The sequence below is a fragment of the Corvus hawaiiensis genome, chromosome 2 (assembly GCF_020740725.1).
Source record: "Corvus hawaiiensis isolate bCorHaw1 chromosome 2, bCorHaw1.pri.cur, whole genome shotgun sequence".
Lineage (NCBI taxonomy): Eukaryota > Metazoa > Chordata > Aves > Passeriformes > Corvidae > Corvus > Corvus hawaiiensis.
The window spans coordinates 57,582,579-57,594,778 of record NC_063214.1 but is presented as its reverse complement, the minus strand read 5'-3'; the positions used below and the strand labels follow the sequence as shown (position 1 = coordinate 57,594,778).

Below are 12,200 nucleotides of genomic sequence, written 5' to 3'. Positions count from 1 at the left end.
CTTCTAAGGCAGATTCTATTTGTTGCTAAGCTGGGTTTTTCATTTCCCAGTCTTCTGGATACAAGTATATAGTAAGGGGGAAGTGCTTGTCTGTGTTACTTGATTTAGTCCTCTGTAGCTGCAAGCATTTGTGTGGTAGAGGGAAATGCACGCCACAAACTTGTACAAAGGATGACATGTTTTTGTCTGTAGCAAACCTAATACTTACTTGTAAGAGAAGCCACTACTGTAATGTGCTGCAAGAAGCGGTGGAAGTGGGAATGGAAGAGCAACAGGAGCCCCATTTTCAAATCCCAGCAATACTGGGGTGTAGAGAACATCCCCAAGTACTTGAACGTGAGTTACAACCACCCTCTAGAGGACAGGATAAAATTTCTTTCCTGGACCCAGCTATGATGATTAGTTTAGCACAGGAATACATAAGCAGGGCACATTGGCCACAAAATAACAGAATTTAATCAGCAAGGTGACCTTAGTACCCTTATTTTAATTTCCTCAAAGGGAAAGTACAGGCAATTTGCTTGAGCAGCTTGAAATATTTGGGAATTAGTCAGCTGCTCCACATTAGCACTTCTGTAATGCCCAGCACACTTGTGTATGCTGGGTGCAGGGCTAAAAAAAACCCAAACAAAAAACCAACCAAACCAATAAAACCCTGAAAATTATTCTGCACCTTCACTTCGGGTAAAAAGAAAGGATTCCTGCTAAGGGCTGTGAGCTGATAGTCATGATTTTTTTTTGCAGTGCAAGGAAGTACTTTCAGGTGTAAATGGAGATAAGAAAATGCCTTTTTTTAATTCTATGTGAATTTTTTTTAAGTTGTTTGGATTTTGGCTATAAGTGTGGCACCTCAGGAATGTGTATGCTGCATTATGAGAAGGATGGGCAGCAACACTCCTGGCACAGAAAGAAGTTCCAGCAAAGCCACCTGAGGTGAGCTTGTATGGCCACCTCTCTTTGTGAAACAAGGCGATAACTTTTGCTTCTACAGAGAGGAAGAGATTGTTTTTAACCTTTTGTCACTTCTCAACATGAGGGCTGCACAAACATCTGTGCAGCACCATTATCTTGAATAAGCATCTTGCTTGAAGAGTGGTGGCACCTAATGTAAAAAAAAAAGTTTGTGATCTGCTTTTTTTACACTTTGCAGACCTTTTTTTGAAAAGAGATGGCATCCTAGGGACTGCTTGAGGTCCCTTTTGGAAGCCAGAAGACCTTACCCTGGACATTAATTCCTTGCTCTGAAGTGGAGAAAAATGCTCTGGGTGCAAGACTCTCAAGATACTACAGGAAGCAGAAGAAAGGTCTTCCACTTGCAATAAACAGGAGACATCCACTGCCAAGATGAGTCTCCACCTCATTTCGCCATGTGAAAACTCATTGCCTAGATAAAGTTAATCATTAGGTTCTGCAGCCAGTAGAGGAGAGATGCCTTTGGATGTGCCCATGTTACTTTTCCTAGAAACCGTTATGAAATGGCATAAATTTCTCTCTTCATTTCTGGGGAGATTGAAATGAGCGATGTAGTTTTTAGGTAGCTGAAGTTGAATTAAATTGATCTTTTTTTGGCTGACCATGCCTATGTCTGTATGAAGCTGTTACATTAAGCAGAGCCATGAGGACAACAGGGCCCCAGAATAACCCCTTCAGAATTCTCCCTTGGGGATGGTACTTACTAAGATAAATTCATCTTCCACCTCATCTGATCTTAGTGCTGTCTACAGGTTTGACCATAAACAGTACTTTGAATTCCTGGGACTGAGACAGGCTCTACCTGCTGATGTACAACCTTCCCTTCTGCTGTTATGGGGAGTTTAGTATTTTTTCCCCTCAAGAAATGAAATGAAATTATATAATAAATAAAGTGAAAATGCTGTCATTATTTATGACATTTTTTTCCCCCGACAGATATAGATGTAATGTCTGACAGAAGATTTAAGAGTTTTCATTCTCTTCCATTTCTGAAGCATGTTTGTAGTTCTCTGGAAGACCTGAGAGCGCAGTCGGTCACTTGTGTTAACAGGATAAAGTCAAGCCTATAAGGAGATTTGTAGTGTGTTGTTAAAATGGCATCATCTATCAAAGAACAGACTGTAAATTCCCCAGGGTGGGAACTAGGCTGTGAATGGGTAATGCGTAACTAATATATAAAAATTATTAACTCAGAAATTGATTCAGTTGCTTAAGGAGAGTTCTCCATTTTGTGATACAGCCATTGACATATACCTGAAGCTCTGGGAAGGCATGGATCTTCCTTAGTTCCTGGACCATGTCACCCAGACCCATGGCCAAGGACTCTGAATTATTTGAACAAGATGCTGATACTATTTCTAGGATGAGGTTTTAGAGAAGTCTTTTGCTCAAGAGAAGTTCCAGGTGGGTGTATGTGTTTCAGTGTGAGGGAGGTGTGCTACACAAAGAAATAGTTGCAAGTCTTTGTACGTCAGTGGACATCTAGATTTTGACAGTCTTCAAGAATTCTCCTTTGTGCCTTGTGAAGACTTTCATGGTACCAAGTCACTGTTGTAATAATAAGCTTACCTGAAACAGGCAAGACTGAGCATTAACATTTTAAGTATGATAAAAAAGGTAGTAAAGTAGCTCCAAAACCTCTGAAGGATAAAGAGTGATCTTGCCAGAAGAGTTGTTTTTAATCCCTACAAGGAGGCTGTTTGGTTTTGTCATCTTGAGTGCTCTGATATGTCCCAGTCCTTCCTGTGCAAAAGGGCTCAGAGAGGACTCAGAAATCTTCCTCTGTTCTGTTAACAAGCACTGACTGAGCTGTGTAGGTGACCCCAGCTTTTCCAGCTCATTAAGGAGAGCAAGAAACTGCCTAATGAGAATCGAGTGTCAGCAGCTCTGAGAGGAGCAAAACATCTACGTAGGCAAGGACAAAAAGCCAGCTTCTGCTGGAACAATGTTAAAGAGATGTAGTCGGTGTTTTTGTAGTGCAGATGACACAATGTATGTGCAATAGGGCATGAATTTCTTGAGCAAGGTGCCCTGTGCTAACATACCTGTCTAGTGACGCAACTAACGCATTCGGCCTGAAGAGGGAGAGGGCAATAAGTGCAATGGAAGAACATCTGAGAGTGTAAAGGGGAGCGGGGAGACCTGCAGAAAGATTAGAAAATGCATCACAAATTATCAGCTACTTTCAAAGAAGAAAATTATATGCAAGAAGTCTTCAGGAAGAAAATTATATCCAATATCCAGGTTATCTGAAACTGTGTTTATCTTGTAATATATTTGTTTTTATTTTGGATGGAGCAGAGTATTGATAGTACATAGCTGTGGTTTGTATTAAAGCATACAGTGGTAATCAATATTTGGATACATCTTACAAACTGCACGTTTGATTTATTGTATTATAATGGAGAGATTCAAAAGCCTTTTCAGTCTTCCACTGAAACTGTGGCACTCTTTGGGTCTCAGAACAGAATGACCGCATGAAATTTGTTAAGAGAAAAATGCAAATAGAAGTGAGAATGCAATCCTCTCTCTACATCCCACCTGAAGTCACCAGCATCTGTGTGCCACTGCAGTCAAAGACAAGGACAGCCAAATTGGTGGGAAAGGCAGACATATCTTCCCATCATGTGTTGCAGCAATTAAAGCAATTTCTCTTTGGGTAACAACAGCAGAAAGCATTCTAGCAAAGGGTCCTGCTTCAAATAGGCTTTGTAGTAAAGCATTTCATGTGGTGATTTAGTATTCTTCAGACAGTGGTTGATGAAAACAGGTTCCCCTCTAGGTAGCTGGAAAGCTATAGCAGATTTTTAACTTTCTGTGGTTTGTAGAGTTAAGGTGACCCTGATATAGAAATCCAGCTGACTTAACTTATTTCTTACTGCTGTTTAAGTAACACCCCCACTGTAGTCCTTAGCTGCCAGGGAAACCTAATGGGAGGTGGTGCAGATTAAGGAAAGGAAGATGAAGTAGAGCAATTTAAGAGAACATATTTATTACAAATTTATGAACAGAAACCTAGAGAGAGCAGAATACATAGCTGCCTCACAGTTGTTTTTCTGGAAGCTGGGATATGTAGGTGTTCCACAGATGAGTACTGTAACCTCTCCACAAGCAGAAGATATGATGTGTTTGGGTAATTATGGTGCTGAAGGCCAGGCAGATTACCTGCAGTGACCCAGCAGAAAATGCAGGGTGACTTCTTTTTTAATTGTGGTTTGGAAACTGGGGGGAAATACTGGCTTGTTGGGGGTTAGAATGTCTTTTGCTCTTTTGCATTAAACATTGGTTTGCCTTAAACATAGTCTGTAGGCCCCTGAAGTCCAGTCTTCTCCAGTGCTTTTGGCATGTGCACAAGAACATTTCACAATTGTATGTTTATCAAATTCGCTTATCTTGCATTTGTAATGTTTATTTTAGTTTTCCATCCTATTTCAGGTTAAATGAGTTAGGTTTTACTTCTTCTGTCCTCTAGGCAGATTAGCACAGGGAGTTTCTGTGTAGTTTGCTATAAATTATTAATATGATGTGTTTTTACACTCCTTCATTTTTTACTTTGTGTTTCTCTGAGTATGTGATGTATGCACATAGATACCTGACAGCTCTGTGAAAGCTAATTCATGTGATGCGGCCGCAGAGCCTAACCTTTGCTTGGGTGTTTCCTCCAGAGAGATGTTGCAGGAGTTTGCTTGTGGCCATTCTGATTCCCCAGTTTTGAGCAACTCTCCTCTTCAAAACAATATGCAGGAACACCTGGGTGGTCAGTCAGTTTAACCACCTGGGATTTTTCCAGGAACTGAGGCTGCCATGCAGACCCTTAGCTGCCATTCTCATCATTTCGTCATGCAAAAGCCATACTGGAAATTGAACAGCAGCACGAAGGCAGCAGAGCCTGTCCCATAGGTGTGCTCTTGCCTGGACACAGAAAAGTTTGGGTTTCTGTTTGCCTGAAGCACTGAGAGGCTGTTTAACAGAAACCTGAAATGCATTCCATTCCCATCACGTATTTTTGGTACCTAGCCTGGACTGAGTAACTGGGAGGGTCTCGTACATATTTATATTGAGTTTTCTGAGTGTTCAGGTTGGGGTGTAGTGTATGCACACACATGGATACGTGTGTATACACAAATGTACACGTGTGCACACATAGCTGTGCACACATGTGGGTTTCTGCCCAGGCAGTCCTGAGCAGCAGGTGTTTGCCAGGTCTCAGGTTCCTCATTTTGTGGCACCTCAGCTCACAGCTAGTCATTTCTGTCAGCTTTTTTGACTTCTTTTTTAATGGTTCCTCTTATATCCATTCCATTCAGAAGTACTCATAATATTGTTTCTTAGGCAGCTTTAAAAAGTGAAAAAATTTAGGTTTTTAGGTACTCAAAGTTATTAAAAGTATAGATAGGGCTGTGATTGTGAAGAAGGGAGAGCTTACCTAGGTAAAGTATTCAAATGTAAACAGTCTCAAACACTTTACATCTCTAAGCCATGTTTCTTTTGATTTTTCTTTCCCTCCCTCAGGAATTCATTTTATCAGAAGATTACAACAAGATGGCACTAGTGAAAAGTTACCAGGGTAAGAACCACGATATGTGTTAATTGGCTTGTATTGTCATTAATTTTTGTTAATACTCTCTTAAGGAGTGTGAGTGGAAAAGTTTCCCTTGCAATGATAGACTTTTTTTTTTAACTAATATAAATGCTGGTTTATCAATAGATCTATAATGTGCTTTGTTTTAAAAGAGCTGTTTCATGTTCTGTTTATCCTTTTAATTGTCCCTTTGGAATATCACAGTAGACAGCAATCTGTCCACATTCGGGGAATAGGAGTTTTAGTTTTCAGTCTTCAGTAATCCAGTGTATCTACTGAAACAACTTAGGAAACTAACCCATCTTTTAAGGCTGAAACTTTTGGGGTTAGTTTGGTTATATTTCAGTAACTGTCGGTTCCAATAACCACAAGATCGTCAGTGAATATCTCCCCTAGGAAAAGGTCAAGAAATGCTAGCCCATACCTTTTCTAATTAGAGTCTGGGCATCACTAATGTGATGTTTTCAGAAACCTAGCTATTTATCCTTTTCAGACCTCTAAAGGACACTGTTTTGGACAGGTATTCTTATAAAAGTAACAAATACATGTGACAATTTATTGTTATAGGGGCTTTTTTGCTGTTAGACTAAGAGGTGGTATGATATTATATAGTATCATATTATATACTAAGCATTATGTTTCTGTACAGAAGCCTCTGACATGTTAGCTTGAGATTTCTCACATACAGTTTAAAATATGTACTTATATATATATTTTGAGTTTTATACCTTGAAAGATTGAGAGGGTAATTTAAATCTCTAAATGGAGGCTCTGGAGATCACTTTGTAACATTTAAATTTTAAGGTATGAAGACAATCTTCATTTTTGCAGAGCATGGCTAACGTGAGTGTTTCACTTCAGCTGTTTCATGAATGTCTGGTGTGTTGTAAAATTAAGCTAGAATACCTGCATTTTTTCTTAGCTTGTAAAAATGGAATAAAAAATATCCAATGATGATAATATATATATATATCTGAATCTTAAATAAGATTGCTGAAGTCTGACTGTACAGGTGTTAAGTATCCAAATTTGTGATTGTTCTGCAGTCACCAAAGTTTAATGCAGCCAAGTTTCATATTTAAATATTGTGGCACTAAAGAGGGCGAGCTGAGGTCTTTTCTTCTGTATATGCAGAACAACATATGCATGAGAACAACTTTCTTGATGAGTTCTTCAGGGAAAATGCTGAAAATTTTGGAAGAGTGGAATGGATTTCTTGGCAGTATTTCAGAAAAGCCAGTTGACTGTGACAGCCCACTGAAGGTCTGGGGAAAAACTCTCATAAAATTAAAAAAGAAAAGAAAAAAAGGAAAATGAAAGCTGTTCTCATGGCCTGCAATGTGCCAGATGTGCTGCAAACATTAGAGGAGGCCTTAGGATAGGAAGATGCCATGGAGAACCTCCATGGGTTGTCCTGGGGGGAAACCCAAGAGCTCAGATTCCCCAAATATTAGAGAGCAAAGGATTCTAATGAGTGTTCACTAACATCAATGGAGAGGTGGTGCAACTGACCACACTCCTAACTAGTCACCTTCTTCCTAGACTACCTGTCTCACCATGGGACGGTTTTTCATAGGATCATAGAATGTATTGTGTTGAAAGGGGCTGTGAAGATCATTAACTTCCAACCTCCCTGCCCTGGGCAGGGACACCTTCCACTAGACCGGGTTTTCAAAGCCCCATCCAACCTGGCCTTGAACACTTCCAGAAATGGGGCATCCACAGCTTCTCTGGACAGCTTGTGCCAGTGTCTCACTGCACACACCTGCACAGTTGCAGTGAACAGTTTTCTGACAGTGCAAGGCTGGAAAAAGAAAAAAAGAAAACCAAAGAGATTTCCCACTGTTTTCAGGGCACCAATGACCTGGGGCTGCCTGCTGCTCCACAGCACAGTGCCTCCCACCACCCCCTCCAAAGAGACATCCTCCTGGATTCTCCATTCTTCACACCAGGTGTTGGTGAAGGAATGTAGCACCCCCTCTTCCTGGTGCCTGGGCTTGGCTGGACCCATGCTGGAGGTCTGGAGTGCTGGGGAAACATTGCAAAAGTGAGGTGCTCTGTGAGCTGCTGTCAGTCACAGGGTCCTGTGGTTCCATCAGTCCACACAGTGTTAGGCACTTTCATGCTCCTCTTGCTACATTTGCCTCCAAGCAGAGCACTGGATCTGGGCTTAGTGGTGGCCCCACAGGGTCCAAAGTCCAACTGGGACACAGCAAGGAAGAAAGAGCTGTGCTTTCACCATGTTTTCTGGGAGAATATGCAGGGAAGGGCATTGTAGTCTCTTGGGTAGGTATATCATAATCCAACAGAGATGAATCTTCCTCGGATGGTCCAGTAGGACTCCCTCCACAGTCTCATCCCTGCAGTGCACCTTCCTCACAGTGGCCATACTGAGTTTTGGGGTTGGCATAAGGATCTTGGTAAAACCCTGGTCAAGGAAAAATATAATAATAATAATAATAATAATATAATATGTAATTATATTATATAATTATATTATATAATATAAAAATATAATTTAAAAGGAAGAGGTGGGTTTGTTGGGTATGGTGGCCTTCTAGCGGTTCATTTGTTAAAAGTCTTGCTTTTAAAAGGTTGTGCTTAAAGTTTTCAAGTAAGACCTTTATGTTCTTCTAAAGTATTTTAGGGGGAGTAAATAATTTTATTTAGCCTACTAAGGGGCTTTAGCTGAGTCATGCTGGCTGGTTTTGTGTGTGCTAGCTTCGTAAATGGTCAGCAGTGCTCTTGCCCACTGGTGGGCTATTGATCATTTCCCACAACAAGGTATTACAAATAGCTGAGGCTGCTGTAGTGATTAAAGAACATTAATTGTGCCTTGAAAGGCCATGAATATGTTGGTCAAATGATCTTCTGAGGACAGAGAATGACAGCACGTGGATAGGCTGTGCTGTGGTCTTGGTAGGGGTGTGCTGCCAGGTCTGGTGGCGTATGGAGCCTGGCATTGGCAGTGTACATGGCTGGAGGTGCTCTGTGGAGGTTTTGCTGCAACACTGTGTCTGGAGTTGTGGAATCTTATTTCTTGAAAGGGATCTGAAAACAGAGATGGGGGATGTGACACAGGATTAGTCAGGACTCTGGGGTGGGTCTTGTGGCATTGGCCTCCTGTGGGCACTGACTCATTCCCTTGCATAAGGAGGAGTAGTGCAACATTTGGACAGTGCCATTTGGGATGCTCTGGGTAATTAATTTTCATATCACCATCCCCTCTTCTTCAGTCTTACCACCAGCTGATGGTGTAGACAACCTCTGCTCTCTCCCTGGGCAGTTCCTCCCACATTCCTGCAAGAAACCCTCCCCTCCCCTCAGCAGCCTTGGCTTTCAGCCCCCTGCAGCCCAGTCCAGCCATATGGCTGTTGCTGCTTCCCATTCTGCATGGCCTTCTCCACACCTTGCTTCTTGTACCTGGACCATCTTGCTGTGCTCCCTCGGGATGAGATAACAGCTCCTGGTTTTGAGTTTTGTTTTATTTATTTATTTATTTATTTATTTGACACATGCCTTTTCTGCCTAGCCAGATTTGTAGACCTGCTTCTGCCCCATGCTTTGTGCAGCCTGCCTTTTTCAAGGGTGTCAACCTGGCCCACTGCTTTCAGGCCAGCTCACGTCATGCCCTTACTTCTGCTTTCCCTTAAGCACAGCCTCTTCACTTGTGCTTTTCTTGCTCATGCTAAGCTTTTCTTCCTGGCAATTTCTACCTCTGTTTTGGTGTTTACTGATACTTTTTACTGTTGTGACCCCTCAGCACAGCTTCTTGCCCAGCACTGTGTGGCCGTGCACTGGCCGTGCTTCTTGAATCTTTGCCTTTACACACAGGACTGACCCTCCATTTCCTGTGCTGACATCTTGCTGTGCACCTCCTGGCTGCAGCTTCTTTTCTCTGGGCACAGCCTTTCCATCCTCTCTCCAGCCTGCTCTTTGCACAGTGCTCGTTGCTGCTTTCCCATAGAGCAGAGCAGCCACCCTGGTCCCTCCCATCCTCCAGCTGCACATGGACCTGTGCCCTTCTCCTCTCTGCTGCTTCTCTCCCTTCTGTACAGCATGATCTTTCCCCACAAATGGCTCCCTTCTCATTCTGGCTTACACAGATCTGCTCTTGCCGGGTGCTTGTTGAGAGTTTTCCTGTGCTGAGACCACATTCACACTCCCTCCCCCCATCTCCATCCTGCTGCTGTTGCAAATGAGCAGCTTTGGAATTGTTTGCTCCACGTTTTTTCTGCATACAAATGGTGATCAAATCTTCAGTAGATGAAGAACCAGCTTTTTGTTTGAGGCTTCAAGATGCTGAACCTGTGTTAATCCTAAGGCCCAGACCACTTCCTTGCTCTGCTATCAGCTTCCAATCTTCTGATATTTTGCTTCTTTAAGCCTTACATGAGTCAAATTCCCTCTTAACGGCAGGTGACTTTCTATTTGCATTTGTTTTCTCTTTGCTTCTTTACTTAGATGATCTACACTGTATACTTTCACTTGTTTCAGATATTTCTGCCTCAGTGTGTGTGTGGTGGCACCAGGTAATATGTGCAGGTGGACAGCAGAGTGCTGAATTGAAAGCTCTTTTTGGGGAGAGAGGATAAGCAAAGCTGTCATGTACACCCCATCCACCTCTTGGCAAGTACCCTTTTTTAATGTCTACTCCTTACTTGCCAGAAAGAGCTGCCTCAGCATCCACAGGCACTACTTCTACCAAAATTTACAAGCCCTGTCTTTTAGAAGTTTTAGGAGGTAGAAGACAATTTAGGAAAGTTGGGTCGTGCCAGCTATCCTCAAACCAGCTGAAACCATAAGAAGCTGTCACTAGCAGCAGCATTTGTCATGTGCTGAGAAAACATTCCTGGATAGGCCTTGAGCAGTCTGATCTCAGCCAGCTTTACACGTCCTGTGGAAGGGCGTGGGTGTGTCTGTGGCCTCGATGGTTCACACAAGCTCCTGGGACATGTATGTGAGCCCATGAGATGCTTGTGGCAGCAGTTGTGTCACTCTAAGTGCAGCACTCCACCAGGTAGTGGAGATGTTCCCAGAGAGACCAATGGACTGGTAAAGATAAGCATGAGCCAGACAGGGGGTGACTGAATTTCTTCCCAGAAAGAGAGAGCAAGGGTGGAGAGGAAATGGGATCTACTTGAAAAAGCTCAAGTGACTCCTGGATGGTCCCCATCCTTTTATCTGGAATGTAAAAGTGTGTGGAAATGACAGCCAAAATCTGAGCTCTTCTATGGGCAAGAGTGAAAGCATCTGAGCACAGTTCACACCTGACACTATAAACTGGTTTAGCTACCAGTCACAGTTATAGCAAGTTGTGTCAGTACATCTATTGACTTTTCTGCTCAGGGAATCTCAGTCTGAAAAAGTGGATCAGGGCCGGTGTTGGCTCTTGGAAGCCTCCTCTTCTCTCCTACAGGTAATTCCCCCTTGTAGAGTTTGAACACAGCTCTCATCTGTGCTGTACATTTGTATGGGGCAGACAGCAATTTTCCCATACTGTTCTGAGGAGTTTCTCTGCATTTCAGATGGACCTTGGGGGTGGTGTTTAAGCTTCTAAACATATTCAATCTTTTTTTTGTGTCAGTTTTTACACAAACAAATAAAAGCAGTCTGTTTTATGTGACACATGTTGCTGGGTCTTAGAACTGTAATAAAGCAGTAGGGTGGTAGATTGAGGAGTGTGGCATTCACCATTAAGTTACAACTGGGAATAGTTCTGTATGTCTTTCCAGCCACTTGTTTTATTAGAATATCAGCTCAATCAGCACTTCATGACCAAGCCCACTGGTCATTCATACAAAAAAATGTCTGTACAAGCATGTGTTCCCTTGTTTTAATGAAAAGCTTTTGATGGCTTTATTTTGGTAACAGTAGAAATTTATTCCTTCAGCTGTTTTATTCATCTACCACAGCTGTGATATTTTTCTTTTTTTTTAAATTTTATTCCAGTAACCTTTTAATGCTGAAACTTCCCTTTGGTGCAGCGTTGTGCCTGTGCTGTAACTCATCATTCTCCTGGGGTACCGCACCCCTTATCCACCAAAACGTCACAGTGAGAGGAGCAGCAGTGTAGGCATCTTCACTGCTATCAAAACCAACAGCTCAAAAGAGGTTTAAATGGAACCCCAAGTCCATTCCACAGTGGCAGCTTTGTTAGTGATAATACAATGATGGAGGGAAGACTTGTGCTGCTGTAGAAGATAAATTACTGCAATAGGCATGGAAGGAATTAAGTCTTGCTTCCACTCTTTCTCATGCAAACGCTGAACATGCAGAGCAGGGACCTTAGAAGCTTCCATGGAAGCTGATGTCAACAGCATTATTAAACACCAGCTGCTTCTGTAGGGAAGCACAAGTGGAGGAGTTGGGTGCAGTTGGTATTTGCAATGGTTGTCTGCCCCCATGTTCTTCTCTGCAATGTGCTTACATGTCTGTCTGCTTAACTTTCAGCTCATCAAAGCAGGGTCATCATGATTCTGTTTGTTCTGGAGATGGAGTGGGTGTTGAGCACCGGACAAGACAAACACTTCACGTGGCACTGTTCAGAGAGTGGCCAGCGGCTGGGGGGGTACCGCACCAGCGCAGGCGCCTGCGGCCTGCAGTATCCTTTGCTGAGCTCTCAGTTTTATTTCTGCTCTTTGGC

General features: G+C 42.5%; 1 protein-coding gene across 1 annotated transcript in view; it reads left to right on the top strand.

Moving 5' to 3' along the window:
- WDFY2 (WD repeat and FYVE domain containing 2) overlaps positions 1 to 12,200 on the top strand; it is a 63,008-nt gene that overhangs the window by 39,712 nt on the left and 11,096 nt on the right. Inside the window, exons 4-5 of the mRNA XM_048295223.1 lie at positions 5,485 to 5,539; positions 12,008 to 12,158. Coding sequence (XP_048151180.1) covers positions 5,485 to 5,539; positions 12,008 to 12,158 — 206 coding nt within the window. The remainder of the gene's footprint in view (positions 1 to 5,484; positions 5,540 to 12,007; positions 12,159 to 12,200) is intronic.